Here is a 16,578-nt window from a genome sequence, read left to right as displayed (position 1 = left end):
ATGATTCCTTAGAAACACTTTATACTCAGGCTGCTTTTCTATACCGTTTAGGAGAGGCAGCTACGTGGAGTCTAGTAAACTGCTTGAGAATTCTTCATTGCAGTGGCTGCCCTTATAGCAGCAACTCATCTAAATTCCTGAGCTGTGCTTACCTTTCTGAGGTAAAAAATAATTGTGGGTGCAAGTAATGGGAACGTTACAGCTAAGTAGTTACTATTATTTCATGTTTCAGTCTTGAAAGGCCAAGAAACCAGGAAGACCAGGTCCTCTGTCCTGTAAAGAATAAAACAAAAAACAAAAAACACAGCAAACCCCCTCTCTGCTAACAGCATTTTCTTAATGAACTTGCCTTGTATTATTGAGCATCCAAATGATTTTTTAAAGTTGTTAACAAAAAAGCTCTGTTTGGCTGAGGCTCTTCACTGAGCTAGAATTAAGTGGAATTTAAATTGACTACAGGGGTTCAGTACTGACTCTCTACCGTCCTTTGAAGAAAGAGGATTTAAAAAGTGCAGCACCTCTGTCTGATGTAAGCTTTTGTTGAGAAACCAAGGTAGGGTTGAGGTTTATACCTCAAACACAGACCAGGTTTGCTGATATTTTGTAAACTTTTTGGTGTGCATCGGGCAAGCTTTCAGCAAACTGTCTCAGCTGTTATTTTGATGGCAGTTTTCCTGAAACTCAGTGTTTCCGTGTGGTTTCTACCCAGAACAATGCAAAACCTGATGAATTTACCTGGAATTTACTTTTATGCTTGGGTACCAGAGAAACTGGAGCACTTCAGTAGCGTGTTTCTATATTAACACACATTACAGCAAAAAGAAAAGGATTGCACAGATTTATGTGAACTGGGATCAATAAGACATTGACGTGTTTTCTTGGATACCCATCTATAAAACTTTGGCTTGCTGCTACTCTTCTTTGCAAACTTTGCCAGCCTTGACTCCAAATTTTGTCCGTTCATAGGATAGGGGTGATTTGCCTGCCTTTTCCAGCATATTGCTGTGAGCACTCTGAATCACATTTTTAAACATCATTGGGTAAAAACTGCAGAAAGGAGTTTACAAACCATCTGATGAACTGCCAGGAGGAGGAGGAGGAGCTCAGGAGACTGTTTTGTGTGTGTGTGCATGTACATTTTGCTCAGTTTATCATCATTACTGTGAAATTACTTTTGTTGTTTTCCCACAGTCACTTACATTCTTACTCACTGATAATCTCCTGCGTTCTGCTGCCGGTTGTGTTTCCAGGGACTTGCCGTTAGTATAAGGAGGAGGTGATTGATGGCGTACTGTAATCTTGGGTTGATTCATTATATCTTGAATGATAAAAGCATGCTGCTTGTATTTGAAGGGCTTAAAGCCGAGCACAATTTGCTGCAAGTCAGAAATCCCCATGAGCAAGGGGAGCTACAGAAGCAGGGGCTGCAGCATAGTAGGGAATATAAGGAGCGTCAGTGGGTAGATACAGCAAAATCTAACCCTTCGTCTTTTTTTTTCAATTGTGTGCTGACTCCTACACAGAGATCTGACAGATACAGCTGGCTTATTGCCTCGGTAGTCTTGCACTAATTGACTGCTGGTTTAGATACTGGAGCCTCTAACCAGTTGTTAAACTCTGAGTAGGCACGTTGCAAACATGCCAGCGAGAGTGTTTGGGGGAGGAGAAAGCTGCTGGGTGCATGCCTCCTCGGTTTGACTCCCCGCGCCGGGAGATGTGTGAGGTTGGATGTGCGTGCTGTCACAGGCAGATATTCGGGGGCAGCTAAGAGAGAGCTCGAGCACTCTGCTTCCACGGCGGGAGAGCGAGGCTGCTGCTGAAAGTACAAGCTGGCAGGATCATGACAGAACCAAGCAGCAGAAAGGAAGGATTTAAAAAATGCCGGAGTGCTACTTTCAGCATCGATGGCTATAGCTTTACAATTGGTGAGCCTGATTTAATCTCTCTTATTTCCTTCATTGTCTCTCTTCTTTCCTCTCTGGCTTTGCAGCAGCAGTAAGTGCAGGTAAGAGACTGCTTTTGACAACTGCCTTTTGCCAATATATACCTTTAAAATGTATAGATACCCTGCATCTTTTGTCTGGGTTGGTTTTCCATTCTGCTGTCTGTATTTTCTTCTGCCCAAGAAACTTGCCTTGATACACAGCTGCTCTAAATCCTTTTGCTGACTTTTGGCATGAGCTCACTGAGACTTTTTACAGAACTTTTGTTTTTGAACCTTATCTCAGGAAAGCTTGGGCTTCAGGATTGCAGGTTGCCGACTTGCTAGCTGTATTTCCTTACGATGAGCCCAGAACATGAAGCCAAGGCTCCCAAGGGTTGTTTCCAATATTTCTTTGTTTACTTAGCCAGTGTTTCCAAATTCTGTAACCTTTTGCCATTTCTCAGTTTGTGTAAAGACGTATGTAACTGTTCTTGTTGCCTCTCAAACACAAAAAGCAAAATTGCTGGGGCAGGGAAAGATGCAAGGAGAGATTAGGAATTTTAGGACTGGTTGGTGTAGCTGTTTGAAGAGTGCAGTTTATTGTTTGTGTTCACTGTTTAGGGAAAAGTAGGGCTTCTTAAAGCGACAGGTGTATACGTGTTTTTCCAAGAGACCTGCTGTGCAAAAAGTTAAAAGCTGAGCAGACCAGTCTGCTATAACTGTGTATCTCCCCAAGCTGCATTATATAAATCCCTGTAGGTCTTAGAAACAAAGCAAGCTTACATCCCATTGTAACGGTTAGATGAAATTTAAGTTAAAATTTATGGAGAACATACTTGTAATTATCAGTCGATACAAATTCCCCTTAAATACCTTTAAGATGACAGAGATGTTACTTCCTTGCAGCTGTGAAATCAGGAAAGTTTTTCCTGAGCTGTACTAGTGTAATTGGGTCACAGTTTTATCTAATAATAAACAAGATTTTTATTGGTGTGGGAGGTGTTACCTGTTTATTCCTCTGCTTTATGGAAAACTTGTTTTGCAAACATTAACATCATGAAACACAAAACTTGCTGAAGAAAAATTGGAGATGGAAATGTAAGTTTCATTAAAGTATCTTCAATTTTTTTTTTCTCTAAAGGCAAGGGGGTAGCCCCTCCACAGATTAAGTTGCCACATGCTCACTTTTGAACTCCCTATCTTAATCTCTCCCCCTCTCAGCATTGTTACTAGTCCTGATATTTCATCAGTTTGTGTCAGTCTGGAGGACAAACATTTCCCTTTTGAGCCTAGGCACATTATCTGAAGATGCTGAACATTTATAACTGTGCCTAATTATTTTTTTCTGTTTGTGAACAAACCAACAGGATTGCTGTTTTTGTTGCTCTGCTGTCTTTATTGCTATTCATGTTCACAAAACAACTAGGCCAAATTTTAGTTCAAATGACTCAGGTTTAGGATTGCAGCTTTTTCTGCTTCCTAGGACAGTTGTTGCATAGGAGTTCCTGTGCTATTTTCTTCTATTTGGTGCACACAACCAGTATTGATTCTGTGATCTGTGCATTATATAACACTTATTTTTATGTCTGGGCGAGTGTGCATTGGATTGACTCACATAACCATGAAAACTCCGTAAACGTGCTACCTGGTATTACCAGCACTGTGTGGTAGACAGATCTGCATGATTGATGTACTTGTTAATCTTTATACTGAAGAAAATGAATGTGCCCAAAAGATTCCACAGCAGCATTAATGTGTCAGGGATGGGCTTCAACTTCTTTATTCCATCAGATGAGACTTCTGTGTAGGTATCTAGTCTGGGATATCTAGAAGTTCTTGGGAAATGCTGAGCTACTGCATCTGCTGCTGAAGTGTCAGCTGGGAGAGAAGGGTGATACCCTTGAAGAACAGAGTAGCACCAGGTTGCGACATAGGAGTTTCCCTTTGGGTGCAAAAGAGAATATTTTGCAGTGATTTACCCTTATACTAACTGCTAAGAAAGGGTGATCTTCACAGTGTTTTGAAAAATGATCACTTGCAATGAGACTTAATGAAAATTTTAATGAAAAGACTGGGGTCTAACATCAGACATGGGAGGATGTGGGCATGGAAGAAGGCTGGTGCAGGAAGAGCTGCTTGCTGATGGCTTGCAGTGTTAGACAGCCTCGTGTCTCTGGAGACGGTCAACAGCTGTTCACACAGCAATGCAACCTAAAGCACCTTCTCACCTCCTTTAATTTTCACCTTGGTTACTTACGGCGCTGGTGGTGGGAAGGAGAGCTGTGGAAACTGTGCTTCCCAAGGACTTCACAGATCCCTGTGGAAGAAAGGCATGTGCCGTAACAGGAAGGCAAATATATGCCAATATTCAATAGCTTTTTTCTGTGCGAGGAAACAAGGCAGTTGCAAATCCCTTTCCTCCATACACCAACCTTTTGCCAGAGACCCTGAGGAAGGCTGAGTTGTGCTGCTCTCTGCCCACTGAGGATTTCTGTGCGGGTTTAGATATTCTGCTTTTACAGACTTTTTGCACTGGCAGTGTGATGTAAAGGGACTATAGCGGAGCCACAGTGTGAGCCATTTAGTGGGACCATTCAACACAGGAATCATGCAATTTAGTTTGCTCTAGAAAGTTCGATGCGTCTCAGGTAAAGACTTCAAGATCTTTATTTGCCATGGTCTATGTCAGCAAATTTCAGAGTCCATGAAGTTATGTATACACAAGTTACTGTATTTGAGCTGTCGTTTAACGTTGGTTGAATTTTCCTCCACTAAAAGTAAAACATAACAGAACGGCAGGCACCCAAGTTTAAAGGAAAGTAAGTAAAGAGTTAAGGCCTATTTTTCTTTTTCTTTTTTTGTTCTGCACCTTGTCTCATTGCTCCTGTGCAAATGAAAAGCTATTGAATCAGAACGCCAGTGTGTTATTTACTGACTTTGCTGCTGTAATTGACTAAAGGTGCAAGACAGAGAAGCATCCACTGTCTTTAAAGCTGGGAAAATGGTAAACACAAACATTAAGAAGAAAATAGTTTCTTTCTGCATTTATCACCTTCCTATGACTAAGACCTAACTTAATTAAAGCTCCCACTCTCTGCTTTTCATATCTAGAAGCACCTGGCAACACTGTTTTGTCCCGTCCAACGTATCTTACAAATTTATTTTTATAGATTAGAATGAAATGAAGTGCTGCGGAGTTCTGCTGTAACTCAGGTGTTACTGGGGAGGAGAGACGTGGCACTGAAACACTTAGTCGAACTCACAGTAGTTGTTTCTAAATCTTGCTGGAAGGTTTCTTTAGGAGGACACTGTCTCCATTTTGCATGCAAAAGCTCTCCCAGCAGTTATGACGGAAGATCCAAGTTTTGCTTGGTGGTGCTGCTGGGCCTTATTTTGAAATAATTCTTTTAAAATAATGCTTTAACAATTCTTTAATGCTGCTGGAGTTTCTCATCTTGCAGTTCACTATTTTGAAACCCATTGCAACATCTCTTTCAACATTACAGGTGGAACAGCCAAAGGAGTTCTTGCTGCTGGTCCCTCTGACAGATCACTTCAGAAATCCCTTCTTTGTTTTGGTCAAAGAAAAGGTGGCGTGTGCACTGTGTTGGTCTGAGTTGGGGTGGGGAAGGTTGGAATCTAGCTAAATACTGAACTCAGCTTTATCAGGATGAGGAAGAATACCTTCAGCTCTTTCATGTGCTTAACTTCTAAAGAAAATGCTGCTGCAGATTTCCTGTCATTCTTTCTTGAAAGGTTGTCCATTAGGAGCAGAACAGACAGGAATGGGGGTTTTAAGTTATTCTAGAAAGAAACCGGAGACATATCAACATTTTCATTTTTGTACTGCATTTTGACCAGAGAACTGTGTACATTGCTATAATGTAAATTAACTGTTTTGTTCTTGTGTATTGATTTTCAGCCTTATTGGAGTTTGTCATTCACCTGAGGGCAATGGCACCTTTGCAAACACACACAAGAGGCATTTTTCAGCAGAAGACACCTGTAGGCCCACACGCAGTCCATGTTCACGGAGATTTACTTTTAATTCTGCCTTTAGTTGCCAATAACAAAAAATGTCGTTCTGACTGAAAGCACACTGTAATTACAAGGTGCTGACAAATCTCTCGCTAATTCTGCACATGCGTCACTCATAGCCTTCCTTCTAAAGAGGTCTGGGAGAAATGTCTGTCCGTCGGGTCAGTCCGCTTTTGAGGAGGCATCTCTGCCTGCACACAAACAGTGTCCCTGGCAAAAAGATTCAAGGGGAATGCACAGCCACCACTCCTGCTGTGGGCTACAGCCTCTCCTTGTCTCTGTGCCTGAACTCTATAATTTTCTTTGTTATGACATAATATAAAAGACTTAAAAAACAATGAAACCCCAAAACTTTGCTTCCCCCCTCCCTTCCCTCCCCTGACAGACCTTACTGAGAAGATATTTTCTCAATAAGAGCTGATAGAAGGCACTGATGATTTCTGTGTAAACAGTGGAACGCTGTTGTTTGAAATCTAGGAACTGGGAAATCTCAGTTTATTAATATAATACAAATACTAAGCTTGCAATAGGACATGAGATTTTAAATGTAATTTAAGGAAGTCTGATGTAGTTATAATAGACTACAAAGACTTAAAATCTCTTCTAACTTAGGCCTACCCCCAACAAATTCACCTAAAGAAAGCTGTCAGCAAATAGATGTGTTATTTATTTAGAAATAAAGCTCTAAAGTTATGAGAGGTTTTCTGCCCCCTCCATTGCAAAGCTGTGTTTTAAGCTTCAAACCAGTCTGGTCTCTGTCTGCTCTTCCTGAAAATATACCTGAAAGGAGTCTGCGTAGTTGGGATGCATATGGGTGAGAGACGCAGATGCCTCTGTGTGGGGTGCACAGTCTCTGCCAGTGATGGGCACCAGTAATGCCTGCTGTTGGTACCGAACCTGTAGCTGCTCCTGTAAGGGGTGGAGGTGGCAATTTCTGTGGCACCCACAGGGTCTCAATATTGCACTGACATCTTTGATGTTGCAGGAGTGGACCGCTGTAAGCTAATTAAATGATCTTTAAAAAGACTGCAGTTACAGTTCTTGCGTGGCAAAATGCCTAGCAGTTTTTCATGGAGCTTTGCCCATTTGCCTCTGGATGTTCTACCTTATCACTGCTACCTGCTGCTCACAGCCGTGCTCTGCTGCCTGTTATCTTGGCATCCAGAAACACAGCGAGTGTCTGGGGCTGTCCCCTTCTCTGTCAGAGTTGTTCTGAGTGAGAGGTTACCACGCAGGGTTGCACACCAGCCAGGTACATCAGCAGCTCAAAAGGATCAGATTCACATTGCAGGTCCCTGTGGCAGGGTCACATCAAAAGTGCTATTTTTTCTTCCTCTTCTTGGCTTTATTTCTCAGGGAAGCTGTGAACAGTAAAACCTTTGCAGCATGTTTTGATGTGAGTGAACTGGCATCCCTGTTCTCTGAAGCTGAGTACATGGGAAAATAACCTCCAGAGCCCTGGGTGAGGGGACATGTTAATGGATAAACTCGTTGTCATCATTGTTGGGAAGTGCACCTTTAATTCACATGGCGTTTTATTTGTTTGTTTATTTTCATTTTTTTAAGGTTGGCAAATTACATATGTCCAGGTCTTGGTGCTCGGTCACCTCTGAATGTAGCTTTAGGACTAATGTCACCAAACGGCCTAAACCCTTCAATGTGTTGGGAAGAAGATTCACTAATGGGAAGTAACTATGAAAGCCGGGCTTGTAGGGCAACAGAGCCCTCTTCACAAGGTGCAAATAGGGTGGAAGGTGGAGACACCTGGCTGGAGACGGGGACTTATGTTCCCTTTGTGCCAGATCGCAGACCCACTGTGCTGTTTGTCCCCCTGTTCATCTTCTGCGAGGGAAGGAAGCACAGTCAGTTCTCTTCTAGAGACAACAAATAATTGTTGCTGCCTTCCACAATGGTCCCCATCTTACCATGGTGAGGAGGAGTGTTGCCCCTGCTTATGTTTTCTGTCTGGTCTTTGGCCAACTACTCTTGCTCCCAGTGCCTTCTGAATTGATGCAGCAAGACTAATTACAAATTTCAGAATTTCTAACCTCCCAAGGCTAAAAAGAAATAAACAGGCATGAACTCTTCTGTGCCTTTTGAGCTGTGTTTTAGGCAGACAGCCAGGCCTGTTCCTGAGCAGGCAGGCTCTGAGTGGGAGCAGCCTTCCCTCACTCACAGCCCCAGCCAGCTCCCTCTCCTGTGTTGAAAGCCCAAGGTCTGCATCCTCCTTCTCGTACTGTTGCTGTGAGGACCAGAGTCTAGGAGCTTCCATACCTAATTGCCTTTGGGGATTTGGATTTCTGCTGCCGATCTTCTATTAAACCTTTGTGCTGTACTAGTTAATCTATTTTCCTGATGTAGTGTAAATGCAAGCTCATTCTTCTGAGTTCTGTAGCTCTGCATGAGAAAGAAAGCAAAAGGCTCCTGGATGTATCCCGCACTTATTTGTGTACTAGTGTAAATCAGGTGAAGGGGCAGGCTTCTGGCCAGCGGTAAATTTGCATTGCTCCACTGCAGCTGGGAGAACACGTATCCCTTGCTCATTTAAGTCATTGCAGCTGGGAGAAGTGCAGTGACTTAAATGAGCAAGGGATATCTGTCCTGGGCAGACTTTTCCAGTTAAAGTCAACACTGCCGTAGTATAGAGAAGAAGCTGCCCTACATACAAGGCAGGCAAGTCATGCAGCTTTTCCACAGCTCGCTTCCAAGACTTCATTGAGATTATGCTGATATGGTTTTGCTCCCCACTTCTCCCTGCTTGGTGGCAGCTTGTATCTAACAATCCTGCTGAAGCTCGATCCTAGATTTCTTTTAGCTAGAGCTTGAAATTTTCAGGCCTGGGAACTTAACCCTCATGGCTACATCACTAGCCTCGCGCTACAGCTGTGTGCAAAGTTGGAAGCATGGTGTGGGGAAAGGTGTAGCAATTACTGAACAGATGCACTTAATGAGGTCTCTACTGGCTTCCCAGCTGGCGAGCTGAGCCGTGTGCTGGGACAATGTGACAGCAGTTGCCCGGCTTGTTGTGTGACATCACATCCTCCCCCTTGTTGTCATAGCAGCTGCAATCAGCCCCCTGACAATTTCCCTCAGGAAGGTTGCAGACGTCACCTCCCACCAATAAATAAATGACAGTGCATGGTGTTTAGTCTCTTGCTGCTGCGCGACGCTGTGTCTTATTTCTGTTGATTTAGTGATCTAGTGCCCTTTCTAACTACCCCGCCACCCCCACCCTTCTCACAGTGATGCGGAGTGAGAAGACTTGTCAAATTTATTAGGAAAGGGGAGAGGGCAGATGACTTGCTCAGCCAGTACCACTTAATTCAGTTTCAACTCAAAGTGCCTCTTCTACATTCAGTAGATTTACAGCCAGTTTATACTCATCAGAGGTGAGGATTAGGATCACTGTTTGGATTCAGGTCATGTGTCCTTTCTCTCGTAGTATTGACAATGAATACTTATTAGGAGTGATAGCTTTCCAAAATCAGATTTTATTAATTTCTTTCCTGTGTACCTGGGTAGCTGAAGTCCTTGTGGTTCCCCCATGTGGCATGCCAATAGCGTTTTAGGGACAGAATTTTTCATGTTTTGTTTTGTTGTTGGTTTTTTTTTTTTTCTTTCCATTTCTGTAGCTTGTACTCTTGAATTCCATTAATTAATCTAATCCCCAAAAGTTGCACCAGTGGTTTCCTTCTTATGCCTTATGCTTTTCCTTCTTTTATTTTGTGCTTCCTGAATGCCAGTGTGATTTAGTTTGAAATCATCTCAACTAAAAACTAAGCTTGCTTGTCTAGTCCCACCACACAGCTAAGTACATCCAGAAAATTTCCAGGTTTTTTTTTATTGCTAGTTCAAGTAGAGCAAGTTATTAAACCACTTTGGAAATAGCCTTAAAGTAAAATAGACTTAAAGTAAAAGTTATAAATATGTTAACTTTCTCTGAAACTACTTAGAGCAAAATATTCCTCTGCTTGGAATACTGAGCCTGAGTTTTGGGTTTTTTGTGATCCCTATAGATAAAGATGAAAGATTTACACATACCGAGTAGATACCCTTAAGAAAACCTAAGGAGATTTTCATTCAGGCCATGATTCTGCTATTGGATATGCACATGAAACCTCACCAAAGTCTTGGGATTTTTCAAACAAGTGGTCCTCAGTTAGTTGCAGGCTGAGGAGCTCTGTTGCATAGTGATAAAAGTGCACTCCATGATTAAATGACAGAGATTGGTGTTTTTATCAAATACCAAATGGCTACAGTTGTGATTGTAACACTAGGAAGTGAGCAAAGAAGGAAAATGCATGGAGAAAAAGGACTCTTAAATTTATAGCTGCTACTGTCAGCTATGCTCCCAATGCAGACTGTTGTTTTTTTCTCCCATTAAAAATGGCATTTTGCAGGATTGGATGTTTTATATGCTTCTGTGCGTGAAGTGAATAGCAGAATACTGAGACCATTTGGTTTATACTGATTTCTGCTCCCCACCCCTCCCCAAGCTGTGATTATTACCAGACATGTATACTGTTAATTAATATTTCCCTTGAAATCTACTCGGTAAATGGGAACTTTAGGATGTTCAGACTTCTTTATTCGCCCTTATTTGGTGGCACTGTACCATATTTTATTAGCCTGCAGGAGGGATACAGTCTTTTCTCCCAGCTGCTGGCCCTTGATTTAAAGACACTCTATGTTCTTTCTGCCTAGGACATTATCATAATTGAGAATTATGGATCTTGCAGGCCAAATTATGTTCTGACTCTTGTGCCACCCTGGTAATTCAAAACATAATTTGACCTGCAGTGTGTATTATTTTTCTTAAAACTGCCATATGTGCAAATCTAAGAAATCTCTGGCAAAGGTGTGGGTTTTTTCCTTGCTAAAACCTGGAATATTAATATAGAACTTGATAATCAAAGCCGATTTCAATCTGAGTCCTAGGGAGGGTGATCTATATACTTCATGTACTGTGTATATGGTGTACAGTAAAAAAAAAAAGTATTGAATGTGTATTTAACTGTTATGGAGCACAAGAGACTGTAGTAGATTCTATTGCTGCTCCTAGGAATGTAAATAATTTTCCAGCATTAATTTACGGAATCTCATTTCACAATGCCTCAAATAACAAAGGCAGTGGAATTTTGCAGAACCTCAGCTGTTGGCTAACTCTGCTGTTACAAAAATCAGTGAGTATCTTTAGAAAGTCCAGAGCAGGTCACTGTGCTAGTTTTGAAAGTTCCTTTGCAGGTGAAGAGTTAATTTCTTTCTGGTAACCTCCACACTTAAATAGAATTCCAGCAGGAAATACCTAAGACCTATGACGGCTGCTAACCTTAGCTTTTAGTTGTCTGTTTTTCATAAATTATGCAGCATATATAGATCAACTGATAATGAGCATCTTGCTTCACTTGAATGGAATGAATTCTGAGTTTTCACAAGCATAATTCAAGGTAGATTTGAACTGAAAGTGTTTAATGACATTTGGGTACATGTTTCTTCTGCAAAAATGATTGATTTTTCCACGCTGTGACTTTTTGGTTGTGACAGAGGTGGATATTAAGGCAGTTGTTTTACCTCTTCTCCCTATTAAATACAGATAGAAACTATTACATGGAAACCTCCTGCCTCACAGCGCAGAGCCAGAGCATGCAGTGGTGGTGACTGGCATATTGGAATGATGATTATCCTAGAACCTGGTTGAACAGGAGGTGTAACCGCTCCTCCGTGACCACAGTTTGTAGCTCACTTTGCTGCAGAGAGCAGATGCCGATTGCCATTAACTTTAATTCATCTGGCTGTAAAGTTGAGTCCTTTCCTCTTGGCTGGCCCTGCTGCAGGAACAACCTCAGGGAGAGACACAGGACAAACAGGTGGAGGAACCCTGACAACGACTGCTGTTTAAAATGCCACCTGGGAGTCATCAGAGCAGCCTGGGGTAATCAGGGGATCCTGGCTGTTGCTAAGTGTTGCACAAGAGTTTCACTTGGACAGGCTGAAGCTGTGTCTTGAATGTGGATCCACGTCAGCTGGTGTTAAGATTCTGTCACTAAGCAAATGCCTCAACTATCAATCCAGTCTGCTAATGCTCCTCAGCATTCCTCCATTCCCAAAGTGTCAACAGGTTGTTATTACAATTGTTAGGGGGCTTCATGATATTATTCCTGTCTCCATGGCTAATGCTTAAGGCTTCATTGTTCTTGAGTCAAGGGAAGTGTGAGTACTGAGAATGGCAATTACAGCACTGCTGATAATTTGGATCCACTTGTTCCTGGAAGGTACTTCTGTCAGCTTGACAACATGATCAGAGTAAATTTTCCTTCCTGGCAGAATATGTTTATTCTTTACTGATGTTTGCTGCCTTATGTTCCAGTCTAATGCTTCCTGTTAATTAGAATTGATTGTGCCATTTAAGTGAAGTGGCATTTTTGAAGTGAAATTCTGCATGACAACTTGTCATTTACTCTCTGATTGTGTTTGCCTACTTGCCCTCTGAAGCAGCAATGATAATTTGAGCCTTCTGTTTTATTAGCTGTCATTTACAGTAACAATTTACGTGCATAATTATTTTTCTCTAGCTCGGCACTGATACTTAAATGAAACCTCTGGGATGTGTTCCCAGCTGGTTGTGTGTTTATGTGATGTATTCAGTCACTTGCATTTGATCTCTCTCATGTTGTTTGTGGCAAGCAAGTTTTGTGTCCTTTTGGGAAGCTTTTAGCTTTGATTATTTCAGTGTTTATTAAGCACTAATCTGTTCAGATGCTTTGGATAAGCCTTCCCAGAGAACGCCTGTATCTTTAGGTCCCTAAGCCAAGATGCAAAGGATTTGGCCTTGGAGCACTTTGGGGAATTTTGCCTGTAACTGCATAGACGCTGTTAGAAACATCTGTTTGAATTAGGAAGAAGAGCGTGTTTCCATGTTGGTGAAAGGAGCGTTACACTTGAAGGAGAGGGGCGAAGATTTTAGACTGGGAATTGCACATCTTTCCCCAGCCTCTGTGGTCTTCTAAACCCTTTAGCAGTATGATGCCCAAGCCCTGCCACTTGCTGGCACTGCTGCTAACCGAGAGGAGGGGATGGAGTTTTTTGGTATTGAGAGTCTTTCAAAGGAGCCTGGAGGATGAAAGAAGGGAAGACAGGACATGCTTTGGGTGGCAAAATGTCTCTTGATAGCTTTGCTAAGACTGATTCGTGTTTCTAAAGAAATGATACTACTTTATAGACCTAGAACTCCTAAATCCAAATGGCGCAAGTTGGAAAATGCATTGGGAATTTGTGAAAAGAAGGGAGCAAATACCTGAATGCTTTTGTAATTGTGAAATAGGCCTCTAGTCAAGCTTACTGCTCCAGAATGAAGCACAGCAAAAACTTTGGACACACAAAAATTAATCTTATGCTACAAAATTATTTTTAATTTCACTCAAAATATTCCTTTTCAATTTTAAGATATTTTGATGTAATTAGTGGATTTATCATATCCAGTAATCTGCCTATGCAGATGGCATGTGCTGTGTCTGTCATCATAGCTACAAAATATTTATTTGTTCTTGTCTGCAATAAGCTGATTGTTGAAGTCACTGAACAGCATTCGAATGGCTGAGACATTTGTGACTGTTATATGAAGTCATATTTGGTACCTTTGGGCACTCAAAAAGGAACAAAGAACAAAAGCTTTTGAAATTGTGTGCTGTTACTATCAGATCGTATCTGATAGCTAAAAAGAAATAGTTTTTGTAATATTTTGAATTTTCTTTTATCTCGCATCACCTTTGAGTCTCTATAAGATCTGTACTTGTATACATAATTTCTTATTTGTTAAACTGCTATAAACTGTAGGAGTGATTAGCATTGGAAGGTGAAGCCATCTCTTAGTATGGCTGCTGAAGAACAAAGCAGCAGCAGTTCCAAAACTTGTTAAAAAAAATAGCAGTGAGGAGCAAGAGTAGTTAAAGAAGATAGGATTAAGGATTTAGCCTATATTTCTTGTGCAGTCCAAATCCTTAATAATATTGGTGATAAGAGAAAGGAATTCAAAATCATGCCCATTATTTAATGTTTGGAAATGAGGCTGTTATTTTGCATAACAATAACGCTTTTTAAATGAAAGGAGCACTTGCTCCAGTCCATTGTGACTGGAGGGCCGTGTGCCACAATGCTTACAGGTGAGGTATCTAATCTGGTGATTTTGCTTGCCCTTGGAATCAGTGACCTAAAGCCGCCGACAGTTGTTGGTATTATTCTCTTTTTCTCCAATCCTTTGCCAATGTAATTCATGCCGTCGTAAGGCATTCTTTGATGACAGACATTTTGGGACACAGATGAACAAAGCAATAAGTGGAAAATAAATCAGACATAGCTGGAGAAGATGGCAGATATTCACAGAAGTGTTAAGGATAAAATGGTCAGGATGAAGCATGGACTTTGTGCCAGCTAGGTTACAAAACATGCAGTTGGACTTCCCCAGTGAAACACTGTTTTAAAAAACAAAACCAACAAAAAACCAAACCAAACAAACTGAAGGGAAAAGTTAAAGATGATAGTGTTAAATATTTTAAAAAACACAGCACGTGAGAAGATGCTGTGAAGTACGGCAGAACTAAAGAAAATCAGTGAAAGCGGGAACTAAATGAGAAAGTGTTTTGAGCTCAGTCATGTATTTCTATGTGATTAGTCCCATTACAATAAATGAGAGTACTTACTACTTCAAGAGCTGCCAAATTGCACTTGTTTGTAATGGTAACTTTTAAAATATAGAACGTATTTTCCTTCAGGAGCTCAGTCATGCAGCTCCTTGCTATGCCTAATGTGTTCATGAAGTAGTGTTTTCATGGATTTTGAGAGCACTTTGTTGCCAGTACCTTTCAGTGATACGGGCAGATGCTTCCATTGAGGTATCCACATGCTTGTCATGCCTCCCGCCTCTTCCTGGGCTACATGTGAGAAAATAAGAGAGTGGTCATCTCAGAACTACTCCGTAAAACATAGTCAGACTCTTTCCTTTGCAGAGAGCTACTGCTGTAAGACCTTTTAAAGGAGCATGAGTTTAACCTGCTCTGCATTGGATCCACACCATCACATGTATTGAGGCAGAAGGTCTTATACCATTGTTGTATAGCTCCTCAAAGGTACTTATACCTTCTGCTGTGCACTTGTAGGGCCAGCAGATAGCTCCTGCTGCACAGAGAGACCACAGCTGGTTTGCCCAGATGAGCAGATGGCCACCTCCTGACTTCTGAGCACAAAGCCCTAAATTATATCCCATTTTCAACCAGAAAACTGAGTGTTGTGTTGCTCAGACTCAGTGTTCACCGTGTCCTGCTGCCCTTGGAGCTGCTGAAATGGTGCTGGCTCTAGAAAGAGCTAACAGATATTTTTTTTCCCTGTACAGAATCAGGGATGTGCTTTAAAAAAACAAGGTGTCTGTCAGGAGATGGAGCATCTATTGCTGTTTGGTTTAGTCTGCACAGTACCTGCAATGGAGTCACTTACAGTACTTGCCCAGGGACTTCACCAAAGGTATATATTCAAGCACCTGCAGAGGAATGAAGGCAGTGGGTTGATTAGCATTGATAATATGCAGCTGTGGCCTTGCCTTGAAGGCAGTGTGTTGATTGACATGGATGCTGTGCAGCTGTAGCTCGTCCTGCTAAGTAGTTAAATAGCCCTAAGGATTATGGGAGATGAGGGTTTGATGGAGGAGGAGCAGTGTGGTCTGACCTCTGGAGGAAGGAGAAACAGCACAGATGGTAGGATCTGAGCTATGGTAAAGCCTTGTTGCAGCCTACTGCTTTGTTTGTGCTGCAACAACTGGTGCCCTGTGTGAGGCTGATTGAGGTGGACTCTGACTACAATAACTGTTGCCCAATGTAGCCGAGACAAGCAGGAGAACCTCCAACCCATGACAGACACTGTGAGAGGTAAGCTGTTGACAACTAATTGATATGGGTGTATTGCAATATTTGTTGTTGTTCTTAACTCAAATCGCAACTTTTGGTGCCCAGTGGAGATGGGGAGTAATTGATATGGGTGCAGAAGAAGAAAATTCTACATTAACAATGCTTATAGATATATTTGAAAAAAGAAGCATAAAGTATAACAAGAAGGCAATAAAAATGTTGCTAGGATGGTGCAAAGTAAATGATATGCTAGTAATGCCAAAATATGTCTTCAGCATTCAGATATGGCAAAACGCTGGAAAACTACTTTTTGAGACTGCCTCGAGAGGGGAGTCAGAACATCTGGGTGACCCTGATGTGGAGCCTGAATCAGATGTAGCTTTGTGCCTTCTTAACTCAACCTGAACAGCCTTTCCACACATCCTGCTGAGGGCCCTACAACAGATGATAGACACAGCCTTTTTGGTTAAAAACAAAAGGTGGGAATTTTAGAGGAATGAAGGCAGTGGGTTGATTAACATTGATAATATGCAGCTGTGGCCTTGCCTTGAAGGCAGTGCGTTGACTGACGTGGATGATGTGCAGCTGTAGCTCGTTCCCACTAAGTGGTTAAATAGCCCTAAGGATTGTGGGAGAGTTGGTTGATGGAGGAGGAGCAGTGTGGTCTGATCTCTGGAGGAAGGAGAAACAGCACGCATGGACATGTGGAATCTGACCTATGGT

General features: G+C 41.8%; 1 protein-coding gene across 1 annotated transcript in view; it reads left to right on the top strand.

Annotated features, from left to right (window-relative positions):
• Positions 1–1,630: 1,630 nt before the first annotated feature.
• PDE1C (phosphodiesterase 1C) overlaps positions 1,631–16,578 on the top strand; it is a 296,676-nt gene continuing 281,728 nt past the window's right edge. The window contains exon 1 of the mRNA XM_037386207.1: positions 1,631–1,925. Within this exon, the coding sequence (XP_037242104.1) occupies positions 1,841–1,925 (85 nt within the window). The 5' untranslated portion in view covers positions 1,631–1,840. The remainder of the gene's footprint in view (positions 1,926–16,578) is intronic.

The sequence above is a fragment of the Falco rusticolus genome, chromosome 4 (genome assembly GCF_015220075.1).
Source record: "Falco rusticolus isolate bFalRus1 chromosome 4, bFalRus1.pri, whole genome shotgun sequence".
Classification (NCBI taxonomy): domain Eukaryota; kingdom Metazoa; phylum Chordata; class Aves; order Falconiformes; family Falconidae; genus Falco; species Falco rusticolus.
This window is presented reverse-complemented; position numbering and strand designations above follow the sequence as displayed.